The sequence below is a fragment of the Lipotes vexillifer genome, unplaced genomic scaffold (genome assembly GCF_000442215.2).
Source record: "Lipotes vexillifer unplaced genomic scaffold, Lipotes_vexillifer_v1.1 scaffold937, whole genome shotgun sequence".
Taxonomy (NCBI): Eukaryota; Metazoa; Chordata; class Mammalia; order Artiodactyla; family Lipotidae; genus Lipotes; species Lipotes vexillifer.
Window position 1 is genome coordinate 1,393,175 of NW_006795975.1, and position 12,108 is coordinate 1,405,282.

General features: G+C 44.8%; 1 protein-coding gene across 1 annotated transcript; it reads left to right on the forward strand.

The window, feature by feature from the left end:
- Positions 1 to 293: 293 nt before the first annotated feature.
- Positions 294 to 2,907, forward strand: RPL15 (ribosomal protein L15). Its single transcript, XM_007468059.1, has 4 exons — positions 294 to 319; positions 945 to 1,126; positions 1,326 to 1,462; positions 2,320 to 2,907. The coding sequence occupies exons 2-4, from the start codon at positions 955 to 957 to the stop codon at positions 2,623 to 2,625; spliced, it is 615 nt and encodes a 204-aa protein (XP_007468121.1). The 5' UTR covers positions 294 to 319; positions 945 to 954; the 3' UTR covers positions 2,626 to 2,907.
- The last annotated feature ends 9,201 nt before the right edge of the window (positions 2,908 to 12,108 follow it).

A 12,108-nucleotide genomic window follows, 5' to 3' on the forward strand; every position in this document is an offset into this window, starting at 1 on the left:
CGGGAGCCCCGCCCCCAACTTGCCTCCTCGCGGCGGCGGGAGGTCGGGACGCTCCCCAGCCCAGGCCTTGCCGCGGACGGTCGCCGCCGGCTCGCCTCTGCCTCTCAGGCTCGAATCCCGGGGAGCGAGGAACGGGACCCGGGGGCAACTTGCGCCGGTCTAACTCCGCCCAGCGGGCTCTCTGCTGGAACTACATGGCCCATGAGGCTCTGCGCGGCCGCCGCTTTCCACCGGAAGGAGGCTCGCAGAGGAGGGGGAGGAGCGCGGAAGGGATTGTGGGAGAAAGGGTCCTTCCTTTCCGTTTGGCGGCAGCCATCAGGTAGGTTGTGGTGGGATATTGGCTATTCTATCCTCTGCGGATCTCTCTTCAACTCCGCCATCCAGGCTCGGGGACCCTGCGACCTCGGAGCTCCTTCTGTCTCCTGTGCGGCGCGGGTTCGGTCGGGATGCGGGGCAGCGCGGGCGTGGAGAGGCGGCCCCCCGAGCGGGCTGGGGGGAATGCTGTGATGGCGGCGCGAATCCGAGCTGGGGCCAGAGCGTGGAGGAGAGGGAGGCGTGGGGGCTGAGGGATGGGCGGCCGGGCCTGGGGCGTTCGAAAGCGAAGCCGGGGGGCTGGGGGGAGGGAGAGCTTTTCTTCGAGGAGTAACGCTTGGCGGTGGCGGCGGCACCTTCCCCTTGGGGGTCCCGGCAAGGCCTCTGCAGGCCGGGCCTGGGGCGCCGCCCGCCTCGGTCCCCCGCCCCCGGGCGCCCAGGGCCTGCTCGGTTCTTTCGGCAGCAGCGTGCGGGGCGCCGGGCTGGGCCGGCTGCGCCCCGCGTTCGTGCAGAGCCGTTTCTTCATCATCGGGGCTTTCCTTGTGGTCGGTGGGGACTCGGGCGGGCGGACAGGGGCTTGTCGTTACACGTGAAAAGGATGATGTGTTTCGAATATCTGGCTTACGTCAAAGGTGAGCCGAGATGGGAGCTTATAAGTACATCCAGGAGCTATGGAGGAAGAAGCAGTCGGACGTGATGCGCTTTCTGCTCAGGGTGCGCTGCTGGCAATACCGCCAGCTCTCGGCGCTGCACCGGGCCCCGCGCCCCACCCGGCCCGACAAGGCGCGCAGGCTGGGCTACAAGGCCAAGCAAGGTGAGCAGGCCCTGCGCGCAAGCCGGGAGGAGATGGTGTCCCCCGGGAAAAGCCGGGAAGCGGTCTTCGGGGAGCCGTCCCCCTCGCCCAGGGCCTCGGCAGAAACCGGCTGCTGGCCTGAGATAACAGTCTTTGTCGGCGCGTTAGAGACAAGGCACTGAGTCCTTCGCGCCCTTCTGTGGCCCTTTTCTCTAAACAGGTTATGTGATATATCGCGTTCGCGTGCGCCGTGGTGGCCGCAAACGCCCGGTCCCGAAGGGCGCCACCTACGGCAAGCCCGTCCACCATGGCGTCAACCAGCTCAAGTTTGCCCGGAGCCTTCAGTCTGTTGCCGAGGTAAGTGGGTTTCGAGTCGCGCTTGCGTTGGCCGCCTCCCGGAGGAGGATTTGGGCACCTTTCCTCGTGGTTCGTTAGTACCCAGGCGAGCCCTGTTGCGTTTAAAATGGGGTTGGGTGATTTTTTTGTGTTTTTGACTAATCCCAGCGAGGAGTTGGTATCGGACTTCGTTAGTTTTTTGTTGGGAACCTGTCTTTGCTTACGTAGAGGAAAATGCTTTATGATCAGCGTGCATCCGTGGAGCCTACGCTTTTAAAGGGCAGTGAACGTTGTCTTGAAGAGCGCATCTCCCCAGGCGTTAGAGAAGCTGTGTTTGTTCGCACCACTGATTTCCTGTGCTCGGTAGGAAGCTGTCTTTCTTGGCTAGTCAGTTCAGCTGTGCTCTGTTGTAGAGGTTGGCAACAAGGGCCTGTTGCCCTCCACGAACTAAAAAGGTTTTGTGTTTCAAAGAAAAGGCAAAGACGACCGTTCGAAAGAGACTCGAGACTCGTGGCCTTCACAGTTCTCTGTAAGAGTTTGCTAACCCTTCTATTGTGCTAGAAAAATGCATGGTTCCAGAGTACTAGATTTGGTTAGCCAGGTACTAGCATTCATGTTTTACTTGGTAAGGAGGCAGTAAGAGAGAAAGGTTTCAGATCTAAGCATGTCTGTGTGCTTTGTTTTATAGTAAGTCTCTACCTTATCATACTTAGGGTCTCAGCCTCTGGGGAGCAAATCAGTCTAAGGATATTTATGTGTGTTACGTAGTACGTCTACCTTGTCATAATGGTCCCTGCCTCTGGGGAGAATTCTTGGCCGCCTTATTGGCTACTAGGATGTGTGGGATGCTGACTTTGGGCCTTTGTTTCCCGTTCTAGGAGCGAGCCGGACGCCACTGTGGGGCCCTGAGGGTCCTGAATTCTTACTGGGTGGGTGAAGATTCTACGTACAAATTTTTTGAGGTTATCCTCATTGATCCCTTCCATAAAGCTATCAGAAGAAACCCTGACACCCAGTGGATCACCAAACCAGTCCACAAGCACAGGGAGATGAGGGGGCTGACGTCTGCAGGCAGGAAGAGCCGCGGCCTCGGCAAGGGCCACAAGTTCCACCACACGATCGGTGGTTCTCGCCGCGCAGCCTGGAGAAGGCGCAATACTCTCCAGCTCCACCGCTACCGCTAATATAAGTAATGTTTGTAAAATTCTTACCTAATAAACAGTTTAGGACATCCACGTCTGCTTAAAAGTGTTTTTTAATCTGTCTGTTAAAACTAGTTGTCTGCAGATTGCTTCATTGAATGCATTGTCAAATTCTGAAAGTTAAAGTGCAATAATGTTTGAAGATTTTAAGTGATGGTGTGTCTTGTTTCTAATAAGGGAAAAATGCCTTTGTTTTTTGCTTTATTAGGCAGTTGATATGTCCGTGTTTAAAATGCTGTCTGGTAACAATAGGTGTAAAATTCTGTAAAAGAGGAGCACAGAAACTAGCCATGTAGATTTGTTGGTGCATGTGATGAAACCTACAGCTTTATTGGGGTGATGCAATGCTCTGCTGGTTTACTCTAAAGTGGCTGTTTTATGGAGTTTGGCAAGGACAAACTTTAAATTGGGTTTTCCTTGGAAATGTAAAGGATGTCGTGATCCTTTATCATGATCATAATGCCGAAAAATAAAGTTGACTAAGGCCCACGTTTTTAGACTTAATGTGCTATTCCATATATGTAACTGCTGCTGCCAAAAGGCGGAAAGTAAAGGAATGCCACCATTTTTTAAGAGAATTGAATAAACCTGTTGCAAGATGTTTCTCTTACAAATTGAAACAAATCCTGGTTAACCTAAATTAAATCGCCTTGGCCTCCGATGGTACCACTGAAGTTCCCATAAAAGGTGGGAGCTCCTGGTTCAATCCCGTGACTGATCTGTAGAATACTTAACTTCATGCAAAATAGTCATGGTATTTACACTAGTGTATATTGAAACTGATGGAAACTGAACATTGGGTAAATGAGGAGGGAGTTTTTAACTTGAAGGTTTGTAAGCTAGTGATGCTAGGATTGGGAAATTGGTGTTCATAAGGTCCCTTTCAAGTGTGGGAGGATAGAAGGGGCTTGGATCAAATTTTTTAATGTTTTATTTTTAGTATTAGTTTGTGACCCATTATGAAATCTAAGCCACCTTGGGGAAAATTGGGTTGGTTTTATTTAAAAGTAAAAATTGGGTTTTCCTTGGAAATGTAAAGGATGTCGTGATCCTTTATCATGATCATAATGCCGAAAAATAAAGTTGACTAAGGCCCACGTTTTTAGACTTAATGTGCTATTCCATATATGTAACTGCTGCTGCCAAAAGGCGGAAAGTAAAGGAATGCCACCATTTTTTAAGAGAATTGAATAAACCTGTTGCAAGATGTTTCTCTTACAAATTGAAACAAATCCTGGTTAACCTAAATTAAATCGCCTTGGCCTCCGATGGTACCACTGAAGTTCCCATAAAAGGTGGGAGCTCCTGGTTCAATCCCGTGACTGATCTGTAGAATACTTAACTTCATGCAAAATAGTCATGGTATTTACACTAGTGTATATTGAAACTGATGGAAACTGAACATTGGGTAAATGAGGAGGGAGTTTTTAACTTGAAGGTTTGTAAGCTAGTGATGCTAGGATTGGGAAATTGGTGTTCATAAGGTCCCTTTCAAGTGTGGGAGGATAGAAGGGGCTTGGATCAAATTTTTTAATGTTTTATTTTTAGTATTAGTTTGTGACCCATTATGAAATCTAAGCCACCTTGGGGAAAATTGGGTTGGTTTTATTTAAAAGTAACATTGCTAAGTCTAATCAGTGTTATCTTGGGTCAAGCCACTTTATCCATTCCCATAAGGCTACTAAGAAGAGTCGTGTAGTTGGTGTCAATACAAGTTCAGTTGGTTTCCGATTTTATGTGTGGTGTACAGTTATTTTCTCGTCCCTGCTTAAACTACCTGCAAGAGCCTCACCATTCCACAAATGTGCCAGGCCACCCACCAGTTGTGGTCGGGCGTACCACCACATTCTGCTTCCATCATGACTTCCCCTAGACTAAGCTTCTGTTTCCCAGGGTGGAGTTGAGTGCGTAGGAAATATGCTCATCCCTGCTCAAACTACCTGCAAGAGCCTCACCATTCCACAAACATGCCAGGCCACCCACCGGTTGTGGTCGGGCGTACCACCACATTCTGCTTGCATCATGACTTCCCCTAGACTAAGCTTCTGTTTCCCAGGGTGGAGTTGAGTGCGTAGGAAATATCGATGGTACCGCTGAAGTTCCCATAAAAGGTGGGAGCTCCTGGTTCAATCCCGTGACTCATCTGTAGAATACTTAACTTCATGCAAAATAGCCATGGTATTTACACTAGTGTATATTGAAACTGATGGAAATTGAACATTGGGTAAATGAGGGAGTTTTTAACTTGAAGGTTTGTAAGCTAGTGATGCTAGGATTGGGAAATTGGTGTTCATAAGGTCCCTTTCAAGTGTGGGAGGATAGAAGGGGCTTGGATCAAATTTTTAAATGTTTTATTTTTAGTATTAGTTTGTGACCCATTATGAAATCTAAGCCACCTTGGGGAAAATTGGGTTGGTTTTATTTAAAAGTAACATTGCTAAGTCTAATCAGTGTTATCTTGGGTCAAGCCACTTTATCCATTCCCATAAGGCTACTAAGAAGAGTCGTGTAGTTGGTGTCAATACAAGTTCAGTTGGTTTCCGATTTTATGTGTGGTGTACAGTTATTTTCTCGTCCCTGCTTAAACTACCTGCAAGAGCCTCACCATTCCACAAATGTGCCAGGCCACCCACCAGTTGTGGTCGGGCGTACCACCACATTCTGCTTCCATCATGACTTCCCCTAGACTAAGCTTCTGTTTCCCAGGGTGGAGTTGAGTGCGTAGGAAATATGGAAGAGGAGTTGCCCCAGTTCTTTCCAGTTCTTGGTTTGCTATCTTAATAGGTAGTTTAATTTGGAAATCTAATTGCAGGTTTTCTTGCAAACCAATTTTCCTTGTATTTTCTTCAAGGGTCTTTTAAAAGGCCCACTTAAATGATTTCCAGAAAACATGTAGCAGGCTCACAAAACCTTCTGAGACCCAAATTCCTTCCCACTCAGAAAATCTTAAACCATATTACTTTGTGTGTAGAGGTGGTTCAACTATATATAATGATAGAATAAACGTCTTATTAAACTAAAATAAATGGACCTCCTGTTATCTTTTGTGATCTAATACTAATAATGTGCTTTAAAGCAAACCGAATACCCTGCAAAAAGATAACAAACATGGCAGCAACAGTCAAGAATTTCAGGGAAAATAAAATGTTTAGTCTCGAGTTTTTCTCTCTTGGTTCTTTGGTCCTTACATGAATTAGAAAAACTCATTTAGAAGTTTTTTCCCAACTATTGCAGGATGCCAACTTGGGGAGGGGAGGGAGGATTCAGGCTGAAGGTCAGCATTTACGTATCTCCCAGAAGGGCTTGCTGCCCTACAGGTAGTCTACACACAGCAGCTAGGGGATCACAGGAAACTAAAGCCGCAAATGGCTTCTTCCATGGTCTTCCCACTCCCACCCTGAGGTCTCATGTACCTAGTGCTGTCCTCATTCCATCTCATCCACCCTCCTTGTAGTTTCTCAGACACACCAAGCACTCTAATGCCTTTATCATGGGAAAACCCACCAGGCTTTCCCTGACTGCCTCAGAAGCTGTACCTTTTTAATATTTCTACATCAGCAGGTGGTTCAAACATACCCCAATTGATTCTATTAGAATTTTCTTCAGAAGTAGAGCAATTGGTTTCTTACAACCCCACAAGATGGAGGCACTGATTCTAACCCCCCTTTTGTCGATTAACAGACAAAGATGAAGCAATTTGCTCAAGGTCACACATTGGCAGTCTGAATTCATATCCTCCATATAAACATTTTAAAATTTGGTGGGGCTTTCCTGCTGGTCCGGTGGTTAAGACTCCATGCTCCTAATACAGGGGGCCCGGGTTCAGTTCCTGGTCAGGGAACTAGATCCCCCATGCATGCCACAGCTAAGACCCAGTGCAGCCAGATATATTTTTTTAAATAATAAAATTTTGATTAGGTAATGCATTGGTATGGCTAAAAATCCAAAAGATAAAATAGGGACTACAATAGAAGTCTCCCTGCCCACCGCCATCCCCCCAGTTCCCCTTCTGGAGGCAAGCAGTGTGATCAGTTTGTTTTTTCCTGATCATCAGGAGATATTTTCATAAATGTACAAACATAATGCATATGTATTCTTTTCGTTTTTACCCAAATGGTAGGATATTATACACATTGACTTTTTTCATGTGGTTATGTATCTCAGCTTATTCTCTCTCAGTTCATGAAGAGCTTCTGCATTCTTTTTTATGACTGCATGGTATTCCATCATGTGCATGTGCCATAAGTTTGTTTAATGTGGACCCTGCTGATGATTATTTAAGATTTTTTCCAATCTCTTGCTTTTACAAAAAGTTTTTTACATATATCTTAGTTCATCTGTAGGATAAATTCCTAGAAGTAGAATGGCAGAGTTAAAAATTGTTGTGTATTGACAGATTCTGCTCTGCAGCCTGATAGAATAATATTGTTCTCTAGTTTTATTTTTGCACTTCAGAGTGTGGCAGAGGCAAAGCCACACACACACACACACACACACCCTGTATCTTCTTCCCTCTCCCCCCAGGCATACAGCTGAACTATGTTTACCAGGTGCCTTGTACATTTAGGTAGGGGTCTTAATGACATTCTTGCTAACAGAATGGGAGCAGAAGTGACATATTACCTCCTTCAAGGCAATCAAGAGTTGGTATGCCAATGGAGGTCAATGATTCGTAGCTACAAGATGGAAGAAAAAGCTGCTCAACCCCTATCAGCCTGCACAAGTGAGAAAACTATGTTAAGCTACTGAGTTAGGTGCATTTGTTTTTATGGTAGCATGGCCTAGTTTGACCCTAACCAATTCAATAACTTGAGCATGCTTTTTATATTTAAGAGTCTTAAGTTTGCCTTACAGTGACCTTCCATTGTAATCCTTTGTCCATTTTTCTATCAAAATCCATACATCTGGGCTTCCCTGGTAGCGAGTGGTTAAGAATCCGCCTGCCAATACAGGGGACACGGGTTCCAGCCCTGGTTCAGGAAGATCCCACGTGCCATGGAGCAACTAAGCTCGTGCGCCACGACTACTGAGCCTGCGCTCTAGAGCCCAGCGAGCTACAACTACTGAGCCCATGTGCCACAACTACTGGAGCCTGCACACCTAGAGCCTGTGCTCCACAGCAAAAGAAGCCACCGCAGTGAGAAGCCCATGCACCACAACGAAGACCCAATGCAGCCAAAAAATAAATAAATAAATTTTTTAAATGATTAAAAAAAAAAAAAATGTAAAAACAAAAATCCATGCACCTTTAAGTACCATGCCATAGGAAATGAATTGGAGGGTGGCTGCTACCTTATTGCTGCCATGCTTCATCACTTCCCTGCTCTTAAGCTTCTTAAAGGTGACTTTATGTAGAATGAGTTCTTGAAAGTTCAGCTCTTCATTTTATCCTTTCAATTCTAAGATCTCATTCCATCTCTAGATTCTGAAATTCCTAAGGGAAATTAGTAGGGTATACTGCATCAGTCAGGTAGACTAGATTAGGCTACAGTAACAAACAACCCCCAAATCTCGGTGGCTTAAAATAATAAAGGTTCATTTCTTGAACAAACTACATGTTCACTGATGGTTGGTCATGGTCCTCATTCCAGAAACAAGGCTACTGGAATAGCCACTGCCTGGAACATTGCCAGGTACCCATACAGCATGCCCTGGCTTTTAGAGCTTTTTCTCAGAAAGTTGTCTGAAAACAAGTCCCAAGGCTACACCTGAGTTCAAAGTGTGGGGAAGTGAAATCTCACCAGTAAGAGGGAGAACCAAATATTTGTGAACAGCCCAATGGCTAATCCATTTGATTTCCTTTTGTCCTTGTACACACTTGAGGTGTTGTGGAGAACAGTTTGTATACCAAGAGGGGAGCAGGAACCACTACATTCCACACTGGCAGAGAGGGGTACTTTATCACTGATATTGCTTAGAACTGTCAGCATATGATGATAATAAAAACAGACTTTTAATCAGCTTTTGTTGTTTTTAAATTCTCTACAGACAGCCCTCTGGTTCAGTTGATTCATTTGGCAAAATACGATTATCTGCACACAACTCTGCAACCAATTTACCTGCTACTTTGTTATGTGACAGCTTCTTTCCTATAAACCACAGACATATTTACTGAAAAATACATTAGAATTGCACTATCCCATACGGTAGCCATTAATCACCTGTGACTAAATTTAGATCTAAATTAAATATAATTTAGAAGTCAGTTCTTCGGTCACACTAGCCACATTTCAAGTGCTCAGTGGCTGCTTTGACTACCATATTGGACAGCACAGAAAACATTTTGGCGATCACAGCAAGTTCTGTTATACAGTGCTACTGTAAACCCTTGACATTCTTTTCTCCTTTTTTGTGGTATTTCTCAGTAGATAAAGATGAGGCATTTGAAGTCTGGTTTTCCCACACACAATGTATTTGAGGCTTAGATTTCATATTAGAAGAGTATTTGTTGCTACAGATTTTTAAAGGGTGTAATGATCACTTCCTTTGCCCAGTTGGTATTGGGTTTTTAGAAGTTTTTAACAAGAGTTGTATCCCAACAGTACTAACTATAAAAAAAGAAGGAACTGCTACAACACCTTTTCTAACAATAAAGGTTTTGGTCTAAAAAGACCTAGTTTCCCACTGGCTTCCACTGCCGGATACTCAAGTTTTATAAATACGCATCATTGGGAGAAAAAACAATTCTTTGTTTTTGTCCTGGAAGCGTCAAGCTGCCTGACACCAGGAGTGAGGTGACATGCAGCCTCCAGCTACATCTTGATGATCCCACAGAGACTCAACCAGAAGTGGAAGTTTTTACCCAGGAACCCTTTCCCCATAGCCCACCACCAGCCTCCAGTTCAGCCTTGGGAATGTTGGCTGGACATTTACAGCATTCATAGATTTGAGCTCTTGTTATTCATGCTGCAGTGAATATCATCATTATACATATAGTTTTTAAAAATAAATAAATAAATTTATTTATTTATTTATTTTTGGCTGCGTTCGGTCTCCGTTGCTGCACGCGGGCTTTCTCTAGTTGCGGCGAGCAGGGGCTACTCTTCATTGCGGTGCACGGGCTTCTCACTGCGGTGGCTTCTCTTGTTGCAGAGCACGGGCTCTAGGCCTGCGGGCTCCAGTAGTTGTGGCGTGTGGGGTCAGTAGTTGTGGCTTGCGGGCTCTAGAGCGCAGGCTCAGTAGTTGTGGCGCACAGGCTTAGCTGCTCTGCGGCATGTGGGATCTTCCCGGACCAGGGCTTGAACCTGTGTCCCCTGCATTGGCAGGTGGATTCTTAACCACTGCACCGCCAGAGAAGTCCCTATACATATAGTTTTCAACAATTTTTATATAGGAAAAATAAACTTACAATACAGCCTGTTAGTAGGAAACACTGATCAATTTCCTTAAAAAAAAAAGTCTGCTGAAAAGGTAGTATAGTTAGCCTGTACCTTTAAAACTCATCATCAAAGCACTCAAATTTAATGAAGCAGTCAGAAAACACACCTCACAGCTCGCTCTCAAATCCTGGAAAAGGGGAACTCACCATCTCTCTGAAACTGATTAATCATTTAATTTAATTAGTATGCTATCAACATCTGAACTCATTTATTTGCAATTCTCGTCATTTAGAGAGAGGTTCATTATCTGGCAGTCCTAGTTGATTTGGAAACAGTAATTGATGGGTAATGTAATTATCAGTCACCTAATCACTAAACTTCTTTCTATGAGACTGTGAACATACTATTTAGGTTCCAGAGGTCGATTATTAACTAAGCAAGGAAATTTCACTTATCAGAAAGGAAAATTCAAAAAATGATCATCACATTAAAGAATTCAGCCCATTGGCTCCCAGTTGGATTCTGTGGGGAGGACCTGTTAGAATCCATTGCTGTCAACACATCTAGTATAATATTGTGATTAGAATGAAAAATGTTTAAATGCTCAGCCCCTCCTCCCAATTTAGTAGTTCTCTAATTTGTTCATTCTTGGTATAATGACTGCTCATAGATTTTGCCCCTCTATGCCCCATTCTGTTCTTTTTCTTCTCTCTTCTTACAGTCAGTCAGTGGAGAACTGGAGGCTCCCAGAGTCAGATCAAGAACAAAGCTAAGGACAAGACCAAGAGGGGCCAACCCCAAAGATAGAAACCACCACGAAAGCTGTTAGCTGCCAACTGAAAAGCTTTCCTGATGGAACAATGTAACAGTAGAGATTAATATGTCTAATTATGCCACAGTATCATTGATTATTTTTATGTGATTTGTAAAACACGTCTGAAGTTCTGAAAATGCTTTAAGCAACAGCATTCTCACTGTTTCACAATGGTGGTCCTCGTCACGTGACTCTTCATGAATGTCACCAGGTGTTAGAAAAGCCACTACCTTCTTTAGTAGAATAGAAGTTCATCTCAAGGTCTGGTAGATTTGGAACAGGCTTTAAGTGGGGTTGGGTACCTGGATTAGTCAAGACTCCTTTGACTTTCTAGGTAGGGCTCTTAGTGGTCACCACCACGACCTCCCCTCAATACTCTGCAGTGTGGCTGGGACCAGGAGAAATTATTTAAAGAGGATTTTATTGAATCTAGAGGGTAACAGGAAGGAAAGAACTAGGCAGACAGCCGACCAGATAGTCTAGTTTTACAAGATAAGGAATACGTTTGGGGACCCACTCTGATGCCTTAGGCAAGCTCCTTAGTCTGTCTTGGGCCTGTCCCTCTCACAATAAACACAAGAGACAATGCTGTGCATTTGGGGCAGCAGTTAAGGGTGAGGGTGCTGGAGAGAGGTTGCTTGAGTTCAGACGCCTGCACTCCCATTTCCTGAACAAACTGTCTCGGGGAAGTGGCTTCAAGCCTTTAAGTGTAAATTCTGTCATCTGTAAAGTAGGTCACACAGTACACCCAGGGTTTGTCAGTATTTTTCCAGTTCCACCTGGGGAGAGGAGTACTCCAAGAGCCTGGATGTCTAGATCAGACTTTGTAGACATAACTCCTTCTGTAGAGGAACAAAAGGGTCTATTCGGTCATGACGGCTTGAGTGAAATTCCTCTTCAGAGCCAGTAACCTTCAGCATCCTGCATTTCTCCAAGCCACCACTTTACTTAATCGATAATTCGATCTTCCAGGAATAGCCCTTTTTCTGCAGACCACAGATCTAGATTGCCAGTTTATATATCACGGATATAAAATGTACTTACCTGAATACTGTTAGTTCCCACTAACCCTCCAGTCCCTCATAGTTCCTCAGTGAACTAACATTAAGTGGCTAAATATGTAAAGTGTCTTTAACTCCAATGTATGTCATAACTGACTTGTATATAAAAATAAATCCTGCTGCATCCTTGATAGGATCAGAAAAAAAATTTTATACTAATATTTTTCCCTAAAGAAGTTGAAATTTGAGATAGAAATGGATTCCAAATCAGGGATTCCTGTGCCAGTGGTTTATCACAGAAGTGCTCTCAGGGGAAGTTGACAGGGAAAGA

What these genes read in the sequence shown, in the direction of transcription:
- RPL15 (XM_007468059.1), top strand. Translation starts at nt 955, where the DNA reads ATGGGAGCTTATAAGTACATCCAGGAGCTATGGAGGAAGAAGCAGTCG. An exon ending in GGGCTACAAGGCCAAGCAAG is followed by an intron (nt 1,127 to 1,325) that starts GTGAGCAGGCCC and finishes TTCTCTAAACAG; the next exon opens with GTTATGTGATATATCGCGTT. An exon ending in GCCTTCAGTCTGTTGCCGAG is followed by an intron (nt 1,463 to 2,319) that starts GTAAGTGGGTTT and finishes TTCCCGTTCTAG; the next exon opens with GAGCGAGCCGGACGCCACTG.